The sequence below is a fragment of the Balaenoptera borealis genome (assembly GCF_965194805.1).
Source record: "Balaenoptera borealis genome assembly, chromosome: 7".
Classification (NCBI taxonomy): Eukaryota; Metazoa; Chordata; class Mammalia; order Artiodactyla; family Balaenopteridae; genus Balaenoptera; species Balaenoptera borealis.
In genome coordinates this window covers 24,389,810-24,402,497 of record NC_138864.1, presented here as the reverse complement: position 1 = coordinate 24,402,497, position 12,688 = coordinate 24,389,810, and the positions used below count along the sequence as shown (strand labels likewise).

At 38.8% G+C, this 12,688-nt stretch overlaps 1 protein-coding gene across 7 annotated transcripts in view; it reads right to left on the bottom strand.

Moving 5' to 3' along the window:
* CCDC146 (coiled-coil domain containing 146) overlaps positions 1 to 12,688 on the bottom strand; it is a 139,445-nt gene that overhangs the window by 30,365 nt on the left and 96,392 nt on the right. For all 7 annotated transcript variants that reach the window (XM_082399332.1, XM_082399335.1, XM_082399338.1 and 4 more), the window contains 5 exons: positions 8,505 to 8,562; positions 6,475 to 6,651; positions 4,340 to 4,413; positions 3,182 to 3,409; positions 2,361 to 2,547 (listed from right to left, as the gene is read on the bottom strand). In XM_082399332.1, the coding sequence (XP_082255458.1) occupies positions 2,361 to 2,547; positions 3,182 to 3,409; positions 4,340 to 4,413; positions 6,475 to 6,651; positions 8,505 to 8,562 (724 nt within the window). The remainder of the gene's footprint in view (positions 1 to 2,360; positions 2,548 to 3,181; positions 3,410 to 4,339; positions 4,414 to 6,474; positions 6,652 to 8,504; positions 8,563 to 12,688) is intronic.

Genomic DNA, 12,688 nt, shown 5'->3' with positions numbered 1-12,688 from the left:
AAAGTTCCAACTTAACATCCTAATGTGAAAGGCTTTGGGCTAAGATGGAATAGCTTGTAGTAAGCCAATACTTCAAGTAAGAATAACTTGAAAAGTTGGCTTTAAAAAATATATGTGAACATATGAGAGTTGCAAAGGTAAATAGAGTTAAAGTCTTCAAAGGTTCTAGCATTATCCAGGAAGTAGTAAAAGAATTTTTACTGGACTCTAGTAAGTTAAGGATGAATGGTGTAATCTTTAGGATAACCACTCAAGGGATGGAAAGAGAATGCAAAACTAATGCATATCAAAAATGGAGGAAATAGAACAAGAGAAAATAGAAGTTGAACAATTCATCTTTTTGATTAACCCGAAGAAGAAAAGATAGGAGAGAAAATGAGACATACAATAGATGGGACAAAGAAAAAGCATTAGTAATACGGTAGACATAAGCCCAAGTGTATCCATAATTGCATTAAATGTTTTTGGACTAAATACAAGAACTGAAAGGCATAAGTTTTCAGACTAGATATTAAAAAGTATATCCTGTGTATGAAAGACACACCTAGATGAGGACAAAGAGAGAATGAAAGTAAATGGATGGATAAGGAAATAATCATGCAAAATCTAACAACAACAACAAAAAAACTAGTGTAATGGTGGATTGTACTAATATCAGACAATGTAAACTTTTATGGAAAAAAGCATTTCTATAGTTTAAAATATTTCACTGTCATAAAAGAATCAATCTACATGCAGGAATTTTAATAAAACTATTAAAAGTAGATGAGAAACATAAATACTGTTGTTTTATTTAATAATAACAAATAACTGTTCTATTTGTTTTGCAATATTGTGAAAAGCACATTTTGCCCCATTGAGATAGAAAAAAAGGTCCATGAGTGCCATCTGACAGCAAGACCAAGCCCTAGTCATTTAGAACACTCATAACTCTAACCAATTATTTTCACACTTTGCTAAATCTTGGTCTTTCAATCAGGATAGGCTAGGTTATGCTAAAGAAACAAGCCCAACTATCGTGGCTCAAAAGCATGAAAGCTTATTTCTTGCTCTGACAAAGCCTGTGGCCAGTCAAGGTGATTCTCCACGACCACAGTTGGCTCAGCATTCCTGGATGCTTCCATTTACAGCACTTCCATGTCATCATGTACTTCCACAATGGCCACGGGATGGGGGAAAGAGCTAGAGGGTCTCACACTGCTCCAGGATGGAAGGAACATGTGTCATTTTTGCCCACAATCCATTGGCCAGAACCAATCATATGACCCTGCTCAATGGCAGAGGGTACAAGGAAGTATAAACCTTCCATATTCCCAGAAGGAGAAGAGCATTAGGCTTATAGGTTAGGATCAGAAGTGTCTACCATAGCTGGAAACTCCTGTCTAAATTTCTGAGGTCATGAACCTCTATAAGGTCAGGGACCATGACAATACTGAAGAAAACAGGTATGATTTCTGTACCCCCAGCTGCTTCATCTCAGAGATTGATCTCATTTTCACCAAAGGAAGCGCTGGCTAAGGCCTGGGCACAGGAATGCAGCCCTCTCAACAATCCACTGCCTTTTAGCACTGCTCGGTTGATTAGCACAGGGGGTGCCACATGAGAGAGGAGGGAATCAGAGGCAACAGGACCAAAACCCCTCCATTTGGGAGCGCAGAGGTAGTAAGAAAGTAACAGCTATACTGAGCATTCTCTGGTTGTAGTACACCTCTGATACTGCACAAAATTATCCAGGTAGCCAGACATTGGGTTCTGATGGCCCTTGACTAATTGGAGTTACAGGCTGACTGTCCATCTATATTTACATGATCTGATCTTGTTTCTGACTACTGTAGTCTACAGTGACACCATTCTGGATCTGACTCTTTCAACTCCTTCAAACATAGTGGTTCACTTGGTCCCACCCTGTAATGAACCCGTTAGCTCTTCCAGAGCCGGCTGGCCAAACTGCCTCCCCTGGCCAGGCTGATGCTTGATCCCAGTAAGACGTTTCTCTAATCTTGGACTAACAAAGAGATTGAAACATACTATAAGACAGAGCCTCTCTAACAGGTTTGATCCATTTTAAAGTTATCTTTTCTCTGTTCTTTTCCTTTCCCTCTTTCTCTATTGACAGCAAAAACAAATTCTTGAAATATTTTTGCTTAAAAAAGACAGCACTTAGGGAATTCCCTGGCGGGCCAGTGGTTAGGACACCATGCTCTCACTGCCAAGGGCTTGAGTTCAGTCTCTGACTGGGGAACTAAGATCCCACAAGCCGCACCAGCGCGGCCCAAAGAAAAAAAAAAAAACAACCAAACAAAAAAAACCAAAAAGACGTCGCAGAGCTTACAAACCCGAGAGTAGTGTTTAGCACCCACCTCTAACAGAAGCCTTTGATGCAGTGCTTGAGTTTGAGTGAGTGCATCCCAGGACATTTTCAAGAGTAGCTCCATTTTTTTTAAATTTCGAAAATCTCGCTCTTTCTCTCTCTGCTTACGAGAAAGCTCATCATGGTAGTTTTGCTTGTCAGTGAGACAGTTTCGTAAATTGAGATCCAAGATCCCTCTATTCCAGGTAAAAAGAGAGTATGAAAGTGATTTGTCATCAACTGCCCTTCATGTTTTTCAAGAGAGCGTGCTCAGCAGGTGCATACAGAACTATTTTCATGCTAGAATCAAATTGTAAGTAATGCCCAAAGCAATTCTGTTTGCAAGTTCTTGTCAGAGTCACAGCCACTAAAAAAACCCAAACGGAAGAGCAAATTGGCAGAGGCAGAAGTTCCTAGTCTCCCTGAAATTTTGCTTAAAAATGGAAATTAACACTATGACACAAAATTGCTCCCATTAGGAAAAAATCATGATTACCTCAGAATACAATAATTTTCAGGGAAAAACATCCCTCAATTATAGCACACTCCAGTGATATAATTTCCCAGAGCCACGTTTTAGAAACTGAAAAAAACGCGATAGATTGTGTCCTTAAGTTTTGGGCACAGGAAATTGAGGGCAGTGAAGAATAAAGGATGGAGAAATACTTTGAAATGCTTTATTTAATAATATATTTTTATTAATGGTAAAAATGATGTAAAATTCTATAAAAGTGTTTATTGAATCAATATAAATGTTTGAGATTATGTTTTGAATCCTCAAATATAAATTGAAGAAAATTTAGATGACAGAAACACATTAATATAACTAACCTTTCAGTTAGTGAAGTTGCTTCATTCTCTCTGGTTAATTCCAATTGCTTGACCAACTGGTTATACTCTCGTTCTTTAATTTCAAGCAAGGCTCGTTTGCCTTCAACTTCCTTTATTATGTCCTCCTTTTCTTCCATTACAGCATTAATTTTGGTTTCAACTTTCTTTAGGGAGTCATTTAGCTCTTTGAGTTCATATTCCACGACAAGTTTTTTCTTTTCCATTTCTCTGTGAGGGATACATACATACACATATACATATGTACACAACACACACATGAGTTTGCCTTATTTTGAGCCCAGGCTGTCTACCTATTTTTACTTTCTGACCAGGCAACAGAAGGGCTAGTCATAAATTCAGTGATCTCAGAAGTGGGGTGAAGACCACAGATGAGTGGGACCGAGGGGGTATCTCCACGGAGTGCCACTGAGGGCAGGAATTTGTCCAGCCTCCCCACTTTCTCCCCAGATCCCTGCTGCTACCGCCTCCTGGGATTCTACCCTCATCCTGACCAGCCTCCCTGAATTGACGTAAATTTCTCAACTTTGGTGCTAGTGGGCTTCGCTTTTAGAAACATTACTAGTGTCTGCTTCTTTTTTTCTCTCGTCTTTTAAGATCAGTCACCAGAGCAATCATAGTACTTCTCCAGATTTTTGTATCTTCACTTATCTTTATCCTTTTCGGTTCCTCTAAACCTTGAGAATTCCTCAGTGACTTCTGCCTCCAAATCTACTCTGAATGCTTGGGGGTCTTACACACGTGAATAGCTGGCAAGTGAAGAGTTACTGTCACTTGGGCTTTAGACATCTGGCTGGCCAACATATATCTAGACCATGAAATTCTACACAGTTCCAATAATTTATTCCATACACAGATCTGTTAAAGTCAGTTGGTGTTCTTCGTAGAGATATGATATAAAATTGGAAAGAGAATATTGTCCCAAAATTAAGACATAAATGCTAGGAATGACAGTAATGTGCTACACTACATTCTCCTGAAGAACTTGATATATACAACCTAGACAGGGCCAAATGCAGATATATCTAAAATTATAACAGTAATTTGATGTGTTCAGTGGTTAATATTCTTGTTTTCGCATGCACACATAACTTGGGGGAGCGTGGGCTGGGAGGGGTAAAAAATCAAATTAAGCCATACACTTTTTTGCGCGTTGTTTTTTCTATCTCTTTTCCAATCTGTACGGGAATGGATTGATGGTGGACCACTTCATCCTAGTAAAGAAATGGAACCATGTTAAATTATGTAGTCTTGGACCAGAAGCAGTCAAGCAAATTAAACAGGAAAGAGAAAAGAACTACAAGGTGTAGAATTCTTACTATCTGTCCTGTACTATGCAGTGTGCTTTAATTATTCCATTTAATGTTCATAATGACCTTACAAGATGGTAACGGTTGTTACCATTTTAAAGAGGAGCTAACTGAGTGTAACGCATCCTCTGGGCGCTCTGCCTAGATTCCCTTTATGGAGGTACACCCGTCCCTCAGAGGTTGCAGAGGCTGCTGACAGCTCATGCTTGTTCTCTCCACAGGATTGCCGTGGCTGGCAGAGCTGCCTTGTCGGGGGATGGGGGGTGGAAGGAGGAGGGGGGCAGGCTGTGACCCCTCCAATGTGGAGATACAGCAGCTCATCCCTCTGCCTCAGGGTGGAACAGCCTCTGTGGTGCAATTCATGGCATCAGGTTGAAAGGAGGGTTCTCCTGAAACCATATTTTGGCCCGGCTTCGGAACCCCACCTCTATCCTGTTTCCCTCACTACCCTATGGGATTCTCCTTAGAGCTCCTGCTCGGTGAATACTTGTCTTAATCTCTGCTTCTAGGGGACCCTGCCTAAGACCGAGGCTAAGTGAAGGTAAATAATTTTCCCAAACTCACACAGCTTGTAAATGGCCAGGCCAAGATCAGAAGCTAGTTTTGTCTAACGCCACTTTGCACTGTGCTCTGTGGATTCGCGGAAGATTCGCTTTTAACCTCAAGAATCTTATGTACATGGCAGGGGTTGTGGAAGAGCCCCTTCCTGCCTGAGGATCACACTGGACTTTGGGGTCTGGCGTAACACAGATGCTTGGGGGTTGAAGACATCCCTGCAGTGTGGTGCATTTCTCCCTGGGATCTTGCTCAGTCTTGAGGCAGATCTAAGTTTTGTGAGACTGAAACTTGTACAATTTGGGGAGCTCTTTTTTTTTTTTTGAGTATTATATATTTATTTATTTATAAATTTATTTATTTATTTATGGCTTCGTTGGGGTCTTCGTTGCTGTGCACAGGCTTGCTCTAGTTGCGGCGAGCGGGGGCTACTCTTCGTTGCGGTGAGTGGGCTTCTCATTGCGGTGGCTTGTCTTTGTTGCGGAGCACGGGCTCCAGACACGTGGGCTCATTAGTTGTGTCACGTGGGCTCAGTAGTTATGGCACACGGGCTTAGTTGCTCCGCGGCATGTGGGATCTTCCCGGACCAGGGCTCGAACACGTGTTCCCTGCATTGGCAGGTGGATTCTTAACCACTGCGCCACCAGGGAAGTCCTGGGGAGCTCTTTTTAAGAAAAAGAATCAAAAGTTATAAATGATAATTAGGTTCAGGGCCTTGGCGGTGGTTCGTGCATGTGAATGAAGCCTTAGTTTCATTGGGTTCCTTGTAAATCCACCTGTGCTCAGTGCCTGTGTTCCGGGTGGCAGCTGGGTACGTCTTGGCTGACTGCTCTGACTCTTAAGGAAAAGGAGGTCAAAGTGAATCATAACTGTCCTCTAAGCCAAGGTGTCTCAGATGTAATTTTAAGACATAAGTCTAGGTTACTTTGATTGTTTTGAGACCTATTATACAAAGGTTTCAAAATAAAATGAATTTTAATTATCTCCTAAAACATAAATACAGGCCTTGCATCACTTTCACGGTGAGAGGGAAGTGAAGTGGAATCAAACAGACAAAGAAGGATGCAGTCATAACAGTATACAGAAGAGGTTAGAACATTTGGTTGCTCTTGAAGGAAGTGATTGTGTTTGTGACACTCATTTCCAATATTGAAAAATGCTTGGTGAGGTTTAGAGAGGCCTTTTTTCCAGGTCAGGACTCCAGTTTAGAGTGATGCTACCAAACACTCCAGAGTCTTTTGTGAATTCCCAGAGCCCAGGTTTAGTCTGATAGGATCAATCACAATGCAGAACATTTCAGTTTGTGTGTTTCGGTCTTTGTCAAACCTTTGCAGTCAATCTTCATACCCATGCACCTTTATGTCCTTGCAGGCACAATGTTTAAATATTTATGAGCTGTGAGTAACATACCTTTAAGGTGACCTGATATTCGAACAATTCTTCTAGTTCCTTCTGCTCCTTTAGTAATTGCTTTTGCTTGGATGTCAGATCTTCCCGTAAATTTTTAATTTCTAATTTCTTCTGCATTACTTCCTTACGTAATTCTTCAGTGCTTTCTCTCAATATTCTCATCTTCTTCTCCATTTCCTTTAAAAGTCATGAAAATTATCAGATTATACAGAGTCAGAGCAAACATTTGTCTCCCTAAAAATCAAATTAAAAATAAGTTTACTCACCATTTTGATTATATTTGTTTTGAGATTCATGAATGATTTCTTGCAAAGTTAAATGCAACTTCTGATTTCTGACCTCTTCATTAAAGGCATGGCAATTATACTGCATGTGTTAAACATTTTACATTAGATTTGAACTCATTTTTAAATTAATGCTCTTTTTTATCTTCCTATGTAGATTTTAAGTGTTTCCTTTTTCTGAGTTAATATTTATTTCATACCAAAAAGCATTAGTAAAAATTTCCAGGCTCTTTTCTAGTAGCTTTGTGATTTGGCAACACCAGATGCAAATAATCTTTGAATATCTGGTTTATGGTTACCCTGAGTCACACATGAGAATTAAAGATTAGGAAGTTCATATTTGGAATATCTTATCCTTGGCACTCCTTAATCCCCTGCTCTCTTATTAATACTACTTCTCTAACTCAGGCACATTATCCCCAAATGCCCTCTGCCCCAGACTCCTAACAGGTTTCCCATGACTGATTATCTGGGGAGTGTTTGACTTGTGAGAGAGAAGCCTTCTTATACTCAGAAAGTCCACACATTACTAATGACTAAGTGGAAGGATCCATTTAGCCTGCTCTGGCCTTTCTGCATATCACCCTCCTCCTCCTCCACTGTGGCTGCGAGAGGGTAAAATTGGTGATCCTATGGTCTGGAATTAAAATTCAAAATGCTTTTTCCCACAGAATCTGTGTTGAAAATGATGGTTAGGCATACTTCTGTACTAGTATATAATATATACATAATTATATTAATATATAATATGAGGTATCAATATATTCATACTCATATATTATAGCATTTTACTCTATGCTTATAGAGTAAAGACATTTTACTCTATGCCTTGGAATTAGACCACCAACAACATACTTTTTAAATATAACCGTTTAGAAGGTGAAAGCAATGCAAAGTATGATGATCTCTGTATTTACTTTCTATGATAGATTGCAAAAAATGGGACATAAATTCCTCCTATTCTTGTTTGCATGCCTCCTTGCAATATGTCTTTGTCCTTATTCCCATTAAGAGGTAGGACCTATTTCTCTCCCCATTGATTCTAGATGTGACCATGAGACTTGCTTGGACCAATGTGATGTTACCAACAATGATTTTAGCAGAGGCTTGACAAGTGCGTGTGTTGGGGTTTGCCCTCTCTTGAGATTGTCTGTCTCTTTCCTGAGACTGGAAACCCTTCCACCATCATGAGAGTAACCAGTGACATGTGACCTTAGACCGACTAGCGGCCCAACTGGCTGACATATGAATGAAGCCATCCTAGGCCTTCCAGCCCCAAATGAGCCAGCTCAGACCAGAAGAATTCAGAACTGAGGAAAATAAGAAATGGCTGTTGTTTTAAACCACTATGTTTTGGGGCAGTTTGTTAGGAAGGAATTAATAAGTGATACACCTTTATAAAAATTTCTTGTAATAAGCTTGAGACAGTCAGGAAGCTATGAGAGTAATAGCTATAGCAAAAATAATGTTTTTAAGGGCCAACCCTTTTTTCTTCTGAAAACAAAGCAGATATTGTCCAACTAAACATAACCTGAATTAGATGCCAAATAGCTAAATCCTGTAATAGGCGCCACTTATGTTTACTGTAAAAGTTATGCAGATATTCCTTTCAGCACCATCCATTGTTAAGATTTGTGGGCCTTTCAAATGTTTCAGGGTATGGTTGTGTGATAAACATTAATATTTATCAAAAGGGATGTTTCAGTCCAGCTGTATTTAACAAAGTCTAGATCATCTAAGACTTACTCCTGGCTTAGGTATCTTCTCGAATTCCTTTATTATGAGGCTTTTCTCTTCCATTAAGCTGCAAAAAAAAAAAAAAAAAAAAAAAAAGAAAGAAAAAAACAAAAACAACTTTGACAAGGTACAAAAAAGTAAACTATTTCCACAGTAATAACTTTCTATTTTCTCTTCTCAGAATGCACTCCCAGGTGTGTTTGCCAGACCTGGTGTCCATCCTTTGTGATGGCTTCACTGAGTCCCACAGACCCATTTAGGGGCTCCCTCCCCAATCCTCCCTCAACACTGTACACACACCCATCAAAGCAGTTCTCTCATCATATTGTAACTGCTTGGGAGCACGAACTGCCCCCCAGACTCAAGTTCCTTCAGGCAGGCTCTGGACTTTTTCTTTTATTTGCAATAAACTAGTACCTGCCTGGATTACTGCTACAGCCTCTACTGCTTTCATCAAATTATCAGATCCCACTAGCCAGTAGGTCTAAAGATGCATGCATACCAGGTTTATTTTTATGAAATTGTATTTGCAATAAAGTAAATTAACATTTGTGTAATAAGTATGCACCACATGGAATTTAATATAGGTTAGTTGTGTGGCCCACAGGCTGAAGTTGAATTTTTTCAGAGTTTTGAACACTTACACCTTTCGTTTTAGAACTTGCATATAAATTGCTGTTTTACTTCCAAGCTGTTGATCCTACACCTCAGCCGTGTTGCCACCAGGGGGTGGTAGTGTGCTGCCATCTCTGGATTGAAAAGACCACCTGAGTGTCCCAGAGTTTCAAAATGGTGATGTGAAACTCTCCCACAAGATAAGACTTAACAGTCGTTTCTTTAAATATAAAATGATATTTTCTTAAACAAACATAAAATGGATAATTCTTTAGGACATTTTAAATTACACTTCTATCATATCATCCATTTTCTCTCTCTCTCTTTTTTTTAAATCTTTATTGGAGTGTAATTGCTTCACAATACTGTGTTAGTTACTGTTGTAGAACCAAGTGAATCAGCCATATACATACATATATCCCCATATCCCCTCCCTCTTGAGCCTCCCTATCCCACCTCTCTAGGTCATCGCAAAGCACGGAGCTGATCTCCCTGTGCTATGCAGCTGCTTCCCACTAGCTAACTATTTTACATTCAGTAGTGTATATATGTCGATGCTACTCTCACTTCGCCCCAGCTTCCACCTCCCCCGCCCCGTGTCCTCAAGTCCATTCTCTATGTCTACATCTTTATTCCTGCCCTGCCACTAGGTTCATCAGTGCATCAGTGCCATTCTTTTTTTTTTTTTTTAGATTCCATATATATGTGCTAGCATATGGTATTTGTTTTTCTCTTTCTGACTTACTTCACTCTGTATGACAGACTCTAGGTCCATCCACCTCACTACAAATAACTCAATTTCGTTTCTTTTTATGACTGAGTAATATTCCATTGTATATATGTGCCACATCTTCTTTATCCATTCACCTGTTGATGGACATTTAGGTTGGTTCCATGTCCTGGCTCTTGTAAATAGTGCTGCAGTGAACATTGTGGTACATGTCTCTCTTTGAATTATGGTTTTTTCAGGGTATATGCCCAGGAGTGGGATTGCGGGGTCATATGGTAGTTCTATTTTTAGTTTTTTAAGGAACCTCCATACTGTTCTCCATAGTGGCTGTATCAATTTACATTCCCACCAACAGTGCAGGAGGGTTCACTTTTCACCACACCCTTTCCAGCATTTATTGTTTCTAGATTTTTTGATAATGGCCATTGTGACCGGTGTGAGGTGATACCTCATTGTAGTTTTGAGTTGCATTTCTCTAATAATTAGTGATGTTGAGCAACTTTTCATGTGCCTCTTGGCCATCTGTATGTCTTCCTTGGTGAAATGTCTATTTAGGTGTTCTGCCCATTTTTTAATTGAATTATTTGTTTCGTTGATATTGAGCTCCATGAGCTGTTTGTATATTTTGGAGATTAATCCTTTGTCCATTGTTTCATTTGCAAATATTTTCTCCCATTCTGAGGGATGTCTTTTCGTCTTGTTTATGGTTTCCTTTGCTGTGCAAACAAAGAGTGTTTTTCCTATGTTTTCCTCTGAGAGTTCTATAGTGTCTGGTCTTACATTTAGGTCTTTAATCCATTTGGAGTTTATTTTTGTGTATGGTGTTAGGGAGTGTTCTAATTTCATTCTTTTACATGTAGCTGTCCAGTTTTCCCAGCACCACTTATTGAAGAGGTTGTCTTTTCTCCATTGTATGTTCTTGTCTCCTTTGTCATAAATTAGGTGACCATATGTGTGTGGGTTTACCTCTGGGCTTTCTATCCTGTACCGTTGATCTATATTTCTGTTTTTGTGTCAGGACCATACTGTCTTGATTACTGTAGCTTTGTTGTATAGTTTGAAGTCAGGAAGCCTGATTCCTCCAGCTCCATTTTTCTTTCTCAAGATTGCTTTGGCTATTCAGGGTCTTTTGTGTTTCCATACAAATTGTAAAATTTTTTGTTCTAATTCTGTGAAGAATGCCATTGGTAGTTTGATAGGGATTGCATTGGATCTGTAGATTGCTTTGGGTAGTATAGTCATTTTCACACTGTTGATTCTTCCAATCCAAGAACATAGTATATTTCTCCATCTCTGTGTCATCTTTGATTTTTTTCATCAGTGTTTTATAGTTTTCTGAGTACAAGGCTTTCACCTACTTAGGTAGGTTTATTCCTAGGTATTTTATTCTTTTTGTTGCAGCGGTAAATGGGAGTGTTTCCTTAATTTCTCTTTCTGATTTTTCATTGTTAGTGTATAGGAATGCCAGAGATTTCTGTGCATTAATTTTGTATCCTGCAACCTTACCAAATTCATTGATTAGTTGTAGTAGTTTTCTGGTGGCATCTTTAGGATTTTCTGTGTATAGTATCATGTCATCTGCAAACAGTGAAAGTTTTACTTCTTCTTTTCCAATTTGTATTCCTTTTATTTCTTTTTCTTCTCTGATTGCCGTGGCTAGGACTTCCAAAACTATGTTGAATGAGAATGACGAGAGTGGACATCCTTGTCTTGTTCCTGATCTTAGTGGAAATGCTTTCAGTTTTTCACCATTGAGTATGATGTTTGCTGTGGGTTTGTCATATATGGCCTTTATTATGTTGAGGTAGGTTCCCTCTATGCCCCTTTTCTGGAGAGTTTTTATCATAAATGGGTGTTGAATTTTGTCAAAAGCTTTTTCTGCATCTATTGAGATGATCATATGGTTTTTATTCCTTTATTTGTTAATATGGTATATCACATTGATTGATTTGCATATATTGAAGAGTCCTTGAATCCCTGGGATAAATCCCACTTGATCATGATGTATGATCCTTTTAATATGTTGTTGGATTCTGTTTGCTAGTATTTTGTTCAGGATTTTTGCATCTGTGTTCATCAGTGATATTGGTCTATAATTTTCTTTTTTGTGATATCTTTTTCTGGTTTTGGTATCAGGGTGATGGTGGCTTCGTAAAACGAATTTGGGAGTTTTCCTCCCTCTGCAGTTTTTTGGAAGAGTTTCAGAAGGATTGGTGTTAGCTCTTCTCTAAATTCTTGACAGAATTCGCCTGTGAAGCCATCTGATTTTTTCTTTTTTGTTAAGAAACATTGACTTTTTTCCTTTAAAAGATGTATACTTTTATTTATAGAAATACATCATTCATAATCCCACCCCTCTCATACCACATTATATCATTTTTATTTTCCTTGTATATTTTAATGAAATTATATTAAATATGTATATATGATTGAATCCATTTTTACCTAACGTGTAATTAAAATAGTTTCCCAAGTTGCAAAACGGACTTCATAATTAATAGTTTAATAGCTAGTTTCAAGGTTTTCTAGTGGGTGGATGTACCATAATAAAATAATCCTAAATATTGATATTATCTAACATATACTGAACCTACTATATGCCAGGTTCTTCACAAACATCATTTCTAAACTGCAGATCCTTTCTAAGTAGCTATTGTTACCTTCACTGTACAAGTGAAGAAACTGAGGAGTTAGGCACCTCTTCCAAAGTCACCAGTCAAGGCTGAACTGATTTTCAAACCCAGCTCTATGTGACTCCAGGGTGCTTTTCAGTATCAAGCTGCCTTTGGAATACATTGCTATTGAAATATTCCACTATTTTTTAGAAGTTAGATTGCTTTAGAGTTTT